The following is a 12,418-nucleotide window of genomic DNA, read 5'->3' as shown; positions in this document are numbered from 1 at the left end:
AATAAAGATAAAAATAAAAAATAAAAAACAAAAATAAAGTGCAAACTAAAGAAAACAAAATTTTTCCAAACTCCGAAAACTAGTGCACATTGATAATAGGAATTTTTTTTTTTTTATTTTTTTTTTTATTTTTTTTATTTTTTTAACAGTGTTGGTACAGAAAAAAAAAATTAAAACAAAGAAAAAAAAAATAGTAGAAAAGAGTAAACTGGAATTTAAAAAAATTCAAATCCTTGTTCTACAAATTCTCAGTTAAAAATAAAAAATAAAAAATAAAATAAAATATAGATATATATATATAGAGAGAGAGAGAGAGAAAAGAGTTTCAACTATATATATAATGTGTACATAACACCAAGGGGGCATTTTTGGAAGAGTAAAAGGACAAAACGAGTATTACAATACTAATTTATATCAGAGGGTGTATTTTTGTACAATGTAAAAAGATTATGGGTATTTTTTTACACTTTTTCAAATAGATGGTAAAAATGTTACGCAAAGTATACTTTGAAGTGTTTTCTGCATTTGTCCCTAAGTCTATTTAATTGATTTTTATTTTATTTTATCAAATACATTTAATAAAATTCTGGCTTCGCGTGCCTGGTTAAATTTGAGACTCCCTCACTAATAAATTAGTGAGACTCAGATGTGACAACTATTAAATCCGTTGCAAATTAGTCATTCTGGCCGAACTAGTCTATTTTTAGAATCTTGTAAAGGACAGATTAATATATTCAATTATTCAACTAAATAGTAGGGACATTTAGGACTAATGTTCATATAAATATGAAAGAAGTTTTAGAGATGCAACACTCTCAAAATTTCACATTTCTCATTTGCATATGATGTCCTCTTGCTCTGCAATGGAGACATTAACTGTGCAAGCATTGGAGATATTAACTTCTTCTAACCCACTCTACGGTCGGTTGTTATTGAGAGTCAAATTCCTCCTTCATCAAATATAACGAAGGTTTCATCACATCATATCACATCACATTAATACAAGAATATACAGAGATAATAATTATACACATCCACGCACAATCACTACAAGAAAAATGACTTTTTATCACGATGGAAAAAGCTTTCTACCACGGTTTTGAACCGTGGTAAAAACAGCCGTGATAGAAAGTCGAGACTTTCTACCACGATTTTGCACCATGGTAAAAAATCTTTCTTTCTACCACGGTTCCGCACCGTGGTAGAAAGTCTATTTTCTACCAGGGTGCAAATAATAGTGTAGCCCTTATGAAAACTTTTTTTTTTTTTACCTACTACTAGCCTTACAAGAACCCCGTAAGCAAACCCTAAATAAATAAAAAATAACATCATAATCAAAATAATTTACAACTGAGCAATAACATCATATATATAACCAATTCTAAATCACTGTTTTATACAAAAATTAACCATATACAAATTTCAAAGAAGTACATGATCCACACCTTATATATTTACTTAACCAAAATAAAACAAAAAGTCTTCATATCTTCTTGCAACTTCTTCACGAGCCATACAAAAAATATAGTGGCAACAAAAAAAGTAACGTCAACCGCAACCCGCAATCCTAGCTTTAACCTACAAAGATGTAATAGTTAAAGTAAGAGAATTAATGTGAAGCAAGTTGTAAAGTTGCCAAAATTAAACCAAGCAAAGCAAGCATTATAATAAAGATACTTTGAAAGATCTATTCTTCGTATTAACTCAAGCAAAACAAGTATTATCATGGTCTTAACTCAAGCAAAACAAGTTCAGTGTGTCAAGCTAAAACTACTACCAAGCTAAGGTTTCTTCTACTTCTTTTTTTTTATTATTATTATTTTTTTAAATTGACCAAAATGGCAAAATCAAAGGCTTTATATGTATCTAGAATTTCATAAGAAATTCTGTGTAATTACCTTTTTGATATTACAAAAATGGAAGCAAAGGGAGATGCTGGTTTTATCAGCTTCATGTAGTGAGCATGCTGCTCCTAGGAAGCTTTTCTTCCAAGTGGAGTCTTTGGCCACCACCTCAATTGTCTTGAGGTGGAGCTAGCCTTGTTTAGTGTACGCTAGAATGTATATGCAATTTACAAGCTGTTGAAACTATGACAAGGTATTCTCTCTCTTGAGTTGCTACTTAATTTTCATATATACTCTTAAAGTAATGTTTTAGCTAAGTTTATTTATTAAATTATTTCTCCTAAATATGTTATAGGTAAGTTTAGAGATGGGCATCTTTTATGGACTATCACTACAGTGGTTATATAAGTGAAGCACTCCTTCCTTTGCTTGCATTATCAACAGCTTTAGAATGAATGGAATCCTTTTGTCAAGTACATACTGAAGTTATAATAAGTTGAACTGTTATTAGAATATGGAATAGGTAGCATTTGATCTGACTCTCTATGTATGTATGTATACAAGAAAGAGGCTTGGCATGGGTAATGCTCATACTTTATTTATCAGTTCCTTTAATATTGTTTTTTGGGCAATAATCATTCACTTACATGACCCTACTACTATCAATTTTTGAAAGAAATTTAATCAGTATCATGACTGGGAGGTAACTTTGGATTGCTACATAAAAACTTGTTCCCTGTAAATGAGTACAATGGATGAATTGGCAACACTTTTCTCATTTATGAATTTTACGAGCATCCTACACAGACTTCAACCATCAAACTTTTATTTAAAAAGATGAAAAATTACTATTACTGCTAGATTGCAAGATTCATATAAATTTTTTATCTACTATGTCATAATTTGAAAGTAGTACAGATATTACTACTACCAAGGCATAATTGCTTCAGTGAAGAGAGACCTTACAAAGGAAAGTGAAGTAGTAGGGAAAAATAGAAAGAAGATAAAATGGAATCTTTAACTTTTGTTCAACACTCAAGTTCAACCCAAATTTACCAATTGATTGAGAAAGAGAACACTCATCTTGTTGAATGCGTCTTTTACTACCTAGTAAGCTTCTTGCTATGTTTTTTTTTTTTTGTTTTTTTGGTGCTTGTTACTTGGACAATGTTACTATATAACTGGCATTATAAAACTTTGCATATTATGTATGATTTATTTTTAATCTTTTGTGATTTATTATTGCATGATATGGGTTGCATGCGATATGTTTGAATGAATGCCCATTTCAAAATGTTTTTTCAACTTTAACTGTTTGCCAATGTTCTTATAAATTGGGAAAGCGGCATAGATCAAGAAGTATTTTGGGTGTCACAATTTCTTACTTTGCAATTGTCATTTGCGCTAGTTGACAATGAAAAAGAAAAAAGTGGAATTCTAGTTGATCACACCCAGACCAGAAGTGGGTTTTGTTGTATTTGTTGATGCATTGACTACTGGATAGCCAAAATTTCATTCTTGATTTTTCTTTTTTTTCCTTTTCGAGAGGTTGGGAGAAGGAGTCATTGCTCGGTGCAATGATCCGGATAACAAACGATATGATGTGAGAGCAAAAAATTATGCAAAATAATTTTAACAGTTAGGTTCATCTCCTAACATCTCACGTCAGCGAGATCAGCACCAGGTAATGGCCTTTCTTGTGAGGGTTTTGGGAGGAGAGGAGTGTTGTTTATGCCTTCTTTATTCCCTTTTTCAGGTAAGGTTCCTCTCAAATCATTACGGCGAAGTGAAGCAAGACCTCTCAGCTACACAGAATGCTAAAACTACATGATTAAAACACCACTTTCTAGCCATCGTCATTTAATTACTTTATGTTCTCACTAGTGAACAAAACCATGAAGTTCATTGCACTTTTCAGAACCGCTAGTGTATGTCCTACTCTTCCTGAAATAACTGGGCCTTTGCAATTCCGTTCCTTCCAACCTGACTTTGTTCCAAGAGATCCCAAGGCCAAGCCTAAAAGTTACAAATATCCACCCTTCTATGATCCATATGGCCCCAAAACTCCACCTTCTGAAAATATAATTCTGCTTGCAGAAATTGTCATTTGGATCAGTTTTAAAGATATTTTGGAGTTCAGTTTCCTTCTTTTGATTCGCATACAAATGTGACTATAGCACTCTTTTTTTAAGGTAATTAATCCACCCCTTTTTTTCTTACATCAATCATATGCATATAATATGAATAACAACTAATACATAAAAAAAATTTAAGTTGCCAACTTGCATTAACTCCTTAAACAACATATCAACAACTTCTCCTCCACAACAATCAATCAAAACCTCCACATACGATGATCCCATACTCCCATGCTTTCAACATTTTAAAACAAGAAATAAAAATGGCCTCCACACAGGCCGATGTACCAATAAGGTAATAAAGTTCAAGATACATCACAAAATTGGTCACTTAAAGGCATGTGACCCCCCTGAGTATGAGTATAAAAGGCATTAAAAATGTGCAATCATAAAAGAATTTTATCGAACATAAAGACCATATAACTTACAAATTTTGATGTACTTAATTGATAGGCCATGCAATCGACGCTCCCGTTGTTGTCTTTTCCCAGTCCCTTTGGAAGACTACATTTCAAGTACATGCAAATCAATTAAAGAAAATATAACACCAAAATAAACCCTAAGTGGAGATAGTTAAATGAAAAACGAACCCTGAATTCTTCAATAGTTGAGCCCCTATACAGCTGCACAACCTGATTCACCCATTTGACATATCTCACCATTTCTGCCTCAACAACTTCCTCGTCCATTGTCCAATATATTTCACTAATCATTTCTGGGGCATCAAAATCAAGACGAGAGTAATGTGTCCACAGATACCTCCATCGACTTGATAGGACACTAGTAGCCGTTGCTTCCTTGAAGGTCAAAAAAGAGAGTATGAGAACAACAATGTCATCTGCATTCCGGTCTTCTAAATAATGGTCACCCTAGCTTGTCACACAATTTGTACGAGGGGGGAAAAAAAATAGTTGCAGAATCACCCATTCAATTTATTTCAGTATTACAAATTGATAATAAACATTATTTAAGCAGATTGGCCAACTAAATCTGTTTCGATATAAGGTATCATTTTAAACCTTTGCTTGTTTGAGAAAAGATGTATGGTAAAAATTCTAGAGTTCATATAGGAAGTAGTTTAGAGTTTAAAATTCACCTTTTGTTTATCATTTTCAAGAGCAAGTTGGACCCCTTTCGTCATTGAATTTGATGATGCCTTTTGCTTTTTTGTATCCGGAATTCAATCAAATACGTACAAGCAGTCAAAAAAGGGAATGGGTTAGAACATTATACAAAATGATTTGCACTAAAAATTTCACTTAATAGGTTTTAGTTTGCAAAACAAGAATTACAGAAATTTATTAATTGATTTAGAAAAATAAAAATAAAACAAAACCAACACATACAAGTTAGCAGTCGCAGAGAGAGGGCTTGAGAGTTGAGAGACAGCGCGCGGACCAGAGGCTGAAGCTTGCGAACGGCGAACCCGAACTGGAACAACGGGCAATTGAAGTTGAAGGATATGGGTTTTGATATTTTGAACAATCTCTTCATCGACACTACGCCACAACTCCCGCTTCAGGGTGGCCGATGTGGATTCGGTGGTGCGACCTCGCCGGAGACGCTTGAGGGTTTGCGGTGGATCTGGAATTTGTGGGTGGGTGATTCAAAATCATCATCGTTGTCGTTATTCAAAGTCATATCTCATATGCCGATATGGGTTCTGATTCTTGTAGATTTTGTACTTTGCAGTTGCAGAGACGGATAGAGGGCCGAGTTGAGAACGATCCTAGAGATGGAGGCGATTGGGGAGTCTGAAATGATTTGCCCTAAAATATTGTATGGGTGTGCACGCCGCTAGGGCTGCAATTCGGGCGAGTTAGATTGGTTGGGCACTTAACTCGGGCTCAACCCAACCAACAAACTTTCAACCCAAGCTCAGGTATAATTTCGCCTACTGAGCCCAAGCCCAGCCCATACTTAATTTTTAAAACATGGGCTAAAGTCGAGTTCTTTGTTCGGGTTACATTTTCGGATTTTCTTGGGTTTTTAAATCGGGCTCTCAATTTTATTAGTGTTTGGAGTTGGAGTAGTTGTATGAGACGACTCCAGAAGCTGATGATGACGATGAAGTTGTAGTACCACAATCCACAAGACCTTGAATCTGTGTGATGTAAATTATTGAACAAAAAAAAAAAAAAAAAAAATGCTCAGTAAATTATTAAACCAAAAAAAAAAAAAATGCTCAGTAAATCAATAATAGCAAATTGTGTGTATATATAAATTTCTACTTCAATTTGCAAGACAAAACAACAATAACAAGAAATTGCAATGGATTCAACTCATTAAAACAGAAAATAAATAAATAAATCTGTAGTACCTACCGATATAATAGCAGACGATGACGAAGGACGGCAAGACAGAGGACGGTATGGCGAATAAGGGTTGGAGATTTGGATCTGGAAACTTAAAGATACGGGTTTTCATTTTTTGAACAATTTGAAAAAAAAATAAAAATAAAAAATAAAAATTGCAAAACAAGAATTACAGTCTTATAGCCTTGATTAATTAGTTGATTTAGAAAGAAAAAAAAAAATTAAAACAAAACCCATACATACAAGCTAGTAGTTGCAGAGAGAGAGGAGGGCAAGCTTGAGAGTTGAGACTTGAGAGACAGCTGCCAGCGGCTGAAGCTTGCGAACGGTGAATCCGATCTGGAACAACGGGCGATGGAAACTAAGAAGAGGGGAAGTTTTTTTTTTTTGGAAAGTAGGGGAGGCCGACTTTGGGAGTAAAGGAACTAGGAAAGTAGGAAGTATCAAGTAAGGATAAGGAACCTAGGGTTTCTATATACCAAAAAGTAAGGATAAGGAACCTAGGGTTTCTATATACCAAAAAGTAAAAACCGTGTTCGACTTTTTCTTTTCTTTTCTTTTCTTTTTTCTTTTTTTTTTCTTTTAAGTAAAAACAGTGTTCGACTTTTTCTTCTTTTTTTTTTTCTTTTTTTTTTTTTTTAAGTGTTCGAGTAATTCGGTCTTTCCTTATTTTTATTTTATAGTTTTTCTTAATTTCCTTAACAATACAATAATAAGTTTTTATTTTTATAGTGTATATATATAATTATATATATAGCCAATGTTTCAGTTTTGATTATTTTTTGTTGATATATGTTTTCATTGTGATATAGATAACTATTTGTCGTGATAAATAAAAATGTACTACTTCACATAGTTTACGTGGCTATGCATGACTACATGTGTCAAATATAATGGACCTATTTAAAAATAGAAGGTAATTAACTATTTAGAAAGTTGTAATCTCCTTTCTAGATTTCATCTTAATCTAGTATCTTTGTTATTTATTAAAGTTTCAATCACTATGTATATCAAATTATATATATTTGTTTTATGTATACATCACATTGCATATATGTAAGGACTCTTTATATATAATTAGATTGTGTATCCCTTTTGTTTATATGTAAAAGATTGTGTCTTTGATCATTAATATACATCTATTACTTTGATAGGCATTGATATATATATATATATATATATATATATATATATTATGTTTTATGTATACATCATATTGCATATCTATAAGGACTCTTTGTATATAATTAGATTGTGTATACCTTTCGTTTATATGTAAAAGATTGTATTTTTGATCATTAATAGACATCTATTACTTTGATAGGCATTGATATATATATTTGTTTTATGTATACATCACATTGCATATTTGTAAGGATTCTTTATATATAATTAGATTGTGTATCCCTTTCGTTTATACTTTATATGTAAAAGATTGTGTGTTTGATCATTAATATATATCTATTACTTTGATAGGCATTAGTGATTAAAACTAATGATCTATTTGACTATCTAACACTCATAAACAAAAAAACAAAAAGAGAAAAAAAAAAAAAATGCAAAGTTTTGAAAAATTATAAAACATTGCAATTTTTGTAGAAGAATTCCTCTAATAATGAGTCAATAATGCAAGTCAGATATTAAAATCATCAATAATATCACTTTCAATAAAGGAATTCCTCTAATAGTGATTAATGAGTCAATAATTCATATTTTGAAAAGAAAAAAAAAATGATATTTTTATATGGCCCCTAAAAAGAAATAATTTATTCAATGGAAATAACCTTTTTTATTTTTTGGATCTTATCAAAAGAGATAAATATAATTTTATATTAGGTATATATAATTTTTTGGATCTTAATCAAAAGAAATAATGGCCTTCTTTATAATTTTATATTAGGTATATATAATTAGTATTTATATATTTTACTAAGTAAAAGATTTCACAAGAACTGTTGGAGCAGAAATGGTAATGCTTCATTCTTTCCTCTTAAAGGTCCAACGATCAAATCTTTTTGTGCCTATTGGCTACTATAATTACTAAATACTAGAAGCGGGCTTCATTTCCGGGTTGGGCAGGCTTGATGTTCGGCTTCTTTGAGCGGGTTGAACGGGTTTTAGCATTTCGGGCGGGTTCGGGTTGGGCTTCGGGTTTCATAATATATCTATCCGAGCCCGACCCGAATTGAATTCGGGCTTAATAAATTCAGCCCAGGCCCAGAACAAAAATTCATTATCCAAGCCCATAAAAATGCGGGCTGGGCTCGGGTAAAATCGGGTTGGGTCTGCCCGAGTAGCAGCCCTAGTGTGGACACATGTGAGTAAATATATTTTTGTATATAAAATATATTTTTTAAATTTTTTTTTAAGAAACTAACGGGAATAAGACCCGCGTAGAAGCGGGTGAAACTAAATTCACTTTCTACCACGGTGCCTACACCGTGGTAGAATAAATTACTACCACGGTTTGCTATTAACCATGGTATAAAGATGGGTGGAAGGGATTGAAATAAATTCACTTTCTACCATGGTTTTAAAATAACCGTGGTCGAAAGACACGCCTAAATTATATTAAAAATAATTCACTTTCTACCACGGTTATAAAATAACCGTGGTAAAATAATATACTTTCTACCACGGTTATTTTAAAACCGTGGTAAAAGAATATACTTTCTACCACGGTTTTTTATTAACCGTGGTAGAAAGGGTCTTCTACCACGGCTTTAAAACAACCGTGGTAGAAAGGGTCTTCTACCACATTTTTTTTAAAATCGTGGTAAAAAAAACGTGGTAAAAAAACTGTTTTTCTTGTAGTGAATACAATATTTTACGTAGTTTTCCCAACTTTAGAACTATGTGCATGAAGAAAGATTTTCACTTTTATGAATAAAGGAAGATAATATATAATCAGATGTCAAAACCCCACTCACTATCATTCATCACATCCTTAAGGCTACATCTTTACTCTCAGGAATTACACATAATCTCCCCCTTCCTCAAAACACTCACTAACCTCTTTCATGTTTCATCTCTCTACCTTAATCTCTCACACTTATTTCTATTTATATAGTCTTCAAACTCAATTCCTAGTTGGACAAGAATTTCACAACTTGCCTACAAGGAGTTATTAACTTGAATAGATCCATCTTTTGCACATGAATTCAAGCCACAAACCTAACAATCTCTACTTTGGCTTGAATTCGGTCTGCACGCGCTACCCCATAACTCCACCTCGACTGAAGATCTCTCTACCTCGAATCAAACGCTATGATGAAATTGAAAACGCTCCAACAATCTCCATCTTTTCTCAAATTCCATCATGCTTGTTCTTCTTCCACCATCCTTGTCAATTGTTAACCCTCTTTGTTGCTTATTTTGGGCAAAAACGACAAACCTTTTATTCCTTTTGCATTGCTTTTTATCGAGATTAGAGAAAACTCATTCATTCCTCAAATCATACTAGACCTATCTTGAGAACTAGCACCACTATTTGGCTTGTCCCTAAAACTTGTTTCTCATGTTCTTGTATCTTCATACTGTCCACCTTCTTCGTGTCAGCATCAACTCTGATTGATTTTCCATAGAACCCATGATCAACCTTTACTCTGACAAACTTCACACCATCCTTCTTCTCTTATCTTCAGAACGAACCACAAGCTTTGACCCACCATCGGCTTTGATACCAGTTGTTGGGATATTGATTCTTTTCAACCCACTCTATGGTTAGTTGTTATTGGGAGTCAAATCCTCCTTCATCAAACATAATTGAAGCATCATTATATCACATCACATCAACACAAACATATATGGAGTAACAGTCATACACATTCATGCACAACATAATATTTTACATGGTTCACCCAACTCTATGGTCATGTCTATGAAGAGAAAGAAATTTCCATTATTATGAATTAAGGAAGAAAATATACAACCAGATGTCAAAACCCCACTCACTCTCACTCATCACACTCTTCTAAATACACTCAAGAATTACATATACTCTCCTTTCTCTTCACAACACTCACTAACCCCTTACATCTTTCTTCTCTCCTCACAACACTCACCAACCCCTTATATATTTCCCTTCTTCCTTTCTACCCTAATCTATTACACTCATCTTTACTTATAGCGTCTTTAAACTCAATTCCTTGTTGAACAAAAATTTCATAACTTGCCTATAAGAGGTTACCATAACAACTACAACTCTAAAATAATACCTTGACAAAATCACCGTTTTCGAGCTCGCTACCAAAAATGAACATGTTCTAAAAAAATGTTGAACGTACATGTCTTGGGGTCACTCCTCTTCGCAACACACCCCAAGTGAATAGATCGAATCGATCCATAATAACCTGAAAAGGAGACATTCAAGTCATAAACCCAACATTAGGTTTAAAAGGCTCTTGACACATTTTCTAGCCTTTCAGGATTAACTTACAAAAGTCGTATATTCCTCCTATGTGGAGTTCCTGAGAACACCAAACAAGACATTACCAACTTATTCTGGTTTCTTTGTGGCTCCCTGCCCATTAGATACTTGGTTATTCCATTACTAACTACAAGTTTAAGTGCAAAAGACTACCAAAAACTAATAGATTATATACCAGTTAGAATTATTAATTGGATAGCAAGAGCACTCTCCTTTATAGCGCATCTTATTCGAGGCACATTTTTTTCCCCTAGTTATGCCACTTTATACAGCATACACATTTTCTAGACTAACACGTCTATCTTACCCTATAATATGATTACTTAGATGAACCAAATTCTTCAAAAGTTTTTGTTGTCAAGTCCTGTCATGTCTAAGCTCAGAGCCAAAGTTCCATGGGAACTTGTGTGCAGACCAAAAGAGGTAGATGCCTGAGCATCCCTAATCTCCAAATGTGGAACAAATTAAGCAGTTATCTTAAGAAACATTTGGTTATTGTGTTATGACTCTAACAGTATGTGAAAAAAAATGGACTTCAAAAGCATCTAATCAAGCACAAAAGTCTGTGGGAACTGAAGATTCCAAACAGTTGTTCTTGGTTTTGGAGGAAGTTACTACATCATAGACATTTGGTTTAGTTTATTGTGTGACACAAAATCAATAGTGGAACTTCTACCACAGCATTTCTTGACAACTGGTTACCTTGTGGACCTCTTTATTAAGTACTAAATTGTAATACCCCTAATTTTAGAAGGATAATACCCATAATTTTAAAAGGATAGTCCCCCTAATTTTAAAAAGGATAGTCCTGGTATTTTTTTTATTAATTATTTAGGTGCATTTTTTATTGTTAATTGTTTATTTATGTTTTTATTTTGTTTTAAACTGCCTTAGTTGATTTATTTGAAATTATTTGCATTAATTGCATTATATTGATTTAATTGAACTTGTTTGTTTTCATTTATTGACTTATTAGATTTCTTATGTGAATTAAACTACGTGCGTTGTAAATATATTAAGTTTTTATTTAAAGTTTTTGGGACGTCGTCCGGTGTAGCCTACATAGAATTTAATCGTAGGTTTTGTTATGGGCCGACTAGGATTAAGTTTAGGGCTCTATCTCTTTTATGACAAGGATTAGGGTTTTAGTGTTAAGCCTATAAATACACCATTATGCTTTAACCCTAGGCTTTACGTTATATCATATAGCACATACATGTAGAGTTGTTCAGTAAAAACAGAGGGTAGAGGAACAGAGCATTGTAAGGATTGGCAAGAAGGAAATCAGAGAGGACCAAGGAAGGATTGTGGTGAATTATCTCGGAGTACTAGGAGGTTTGACAGTAGTTCGGTGTTGCCGGAACAGTGGACACGATGCCGGGATTTCATAACTGAAATCATAGGCAAGTTCTTATCTTCCTCTTTCCCTTTGGCTCGTGTTCTGTGCACCTAGATAGTCTCTAAGGTTTAACTAATTAGTAATTGAAACTTACGTGTTTAATATATGCTTTGTTGATGATCTGTTTGCCTTAAATTCAAATCTGTTTACAGTTCGTGTATGGTTGCTCCTAGTTCTGTTCATTAAAGCATGTTAAAATCTGTTGTGATTTTAGTTACTATTCTTGCTTTTATCTTCTGTAAACGAACCATAGGGATTTTAATGGGATGATATAAGACTCCTAAGATCAGTTT

At 33.2% G+C, this 12,418-nt stretch overlaps 1 protein-coding gene across 3 annotated transcripts; it reads right to left on the bottom strand.

Annotated features, from left to right (window-relative positions):
- Positions 1-1,340: 1,340 nt before the first annotated feature.
- On the bottom strand, positions 1,341-6,745 carry LOC132284811 (putative F-box protein At1g58310). Of its 3 annotated transcripts, XM_059786941.1 has the most exons (7): positions 6,541-6,743; positions 6,307-6,381; positions 5,329-6,086; positions 5,079-5,144; positions 4,573-4,779; positions 4,411-4,486; positions 1,341-1,578 (listed from the first exon to the last, which is right to left on the bottom strand). In XM_059786941.1, exons 4-7 carry the CDS (start codon positions 5,121-5,123, stop codon positions 1,574-1,576), a joined length of 333 nt encoding a protein of 110 aa, XP_059642924.1. In that variant the 5' UTR covers positions 5,124-5,144; positions 5,329-6,086; positions 6,307-6,381; positions 6,541-6,743; the 3' UTR covers positions 1,341-1,573. The 3 variants fall into 3 exon arrangements, with proteins under 3 accessions (XP_059642924.1, XP_059642925.1, XP_059642923.1); XM_059786942.1 differs by having other exon boundaries at positions 5,079-5,138; positions 6,307-6,745; XM_059786940.1 differs by having other exon boundaries at positions 6,307-6,743.
- Positions 6,746-12,418: the final 5,673 nt, after the last annotated feature.

This window comes from Cornus florida, unplaced genomic scaffold, assembly GCF_030987335.1.
Source record: "Cornus florida cultivar Cherokee Brave unplaced genomic scaffold, ASM3098733v1 CherokeeBrave_3.0.0_Hap2_Chr11, whole genome shotgun sequence".
Classification (NCBI taxonomy): domain Eukaryota; kingdom Viridiplantae; phylum Streptophyta; class Magnoliopsida; order Cornales; family Cornaceae; genus Cornus; species Cornus florida.
Note: the sequence above shows the minus strand (reverse complement) of the source record. Positions and strands in the feature narration are given on the sequence as shown.

Coding starts and splice junctions, on each gene's coding strand:
- LOC132284811 (XM_059786942.1), bottom strand. CDS start 5,123: ATGACGAAAGGGGTCCAACTTGCTCTTGAAAATGATAAACAAAAG. Junction 4,780..5,078: donor TTGAAAATGATAAACAAAAG/GTGAATTTTAAA, acceptor TTGACCTTCAAG/GAAGCAACGGCTACTAGTGT. Junction 4,487..4,572: donor CAACTATTGAAGAATTCAGG/GTTCGTTTTTCA, acceptor CTTGAAATGTAG/TCTTCCAAAGGGACTGGGAA.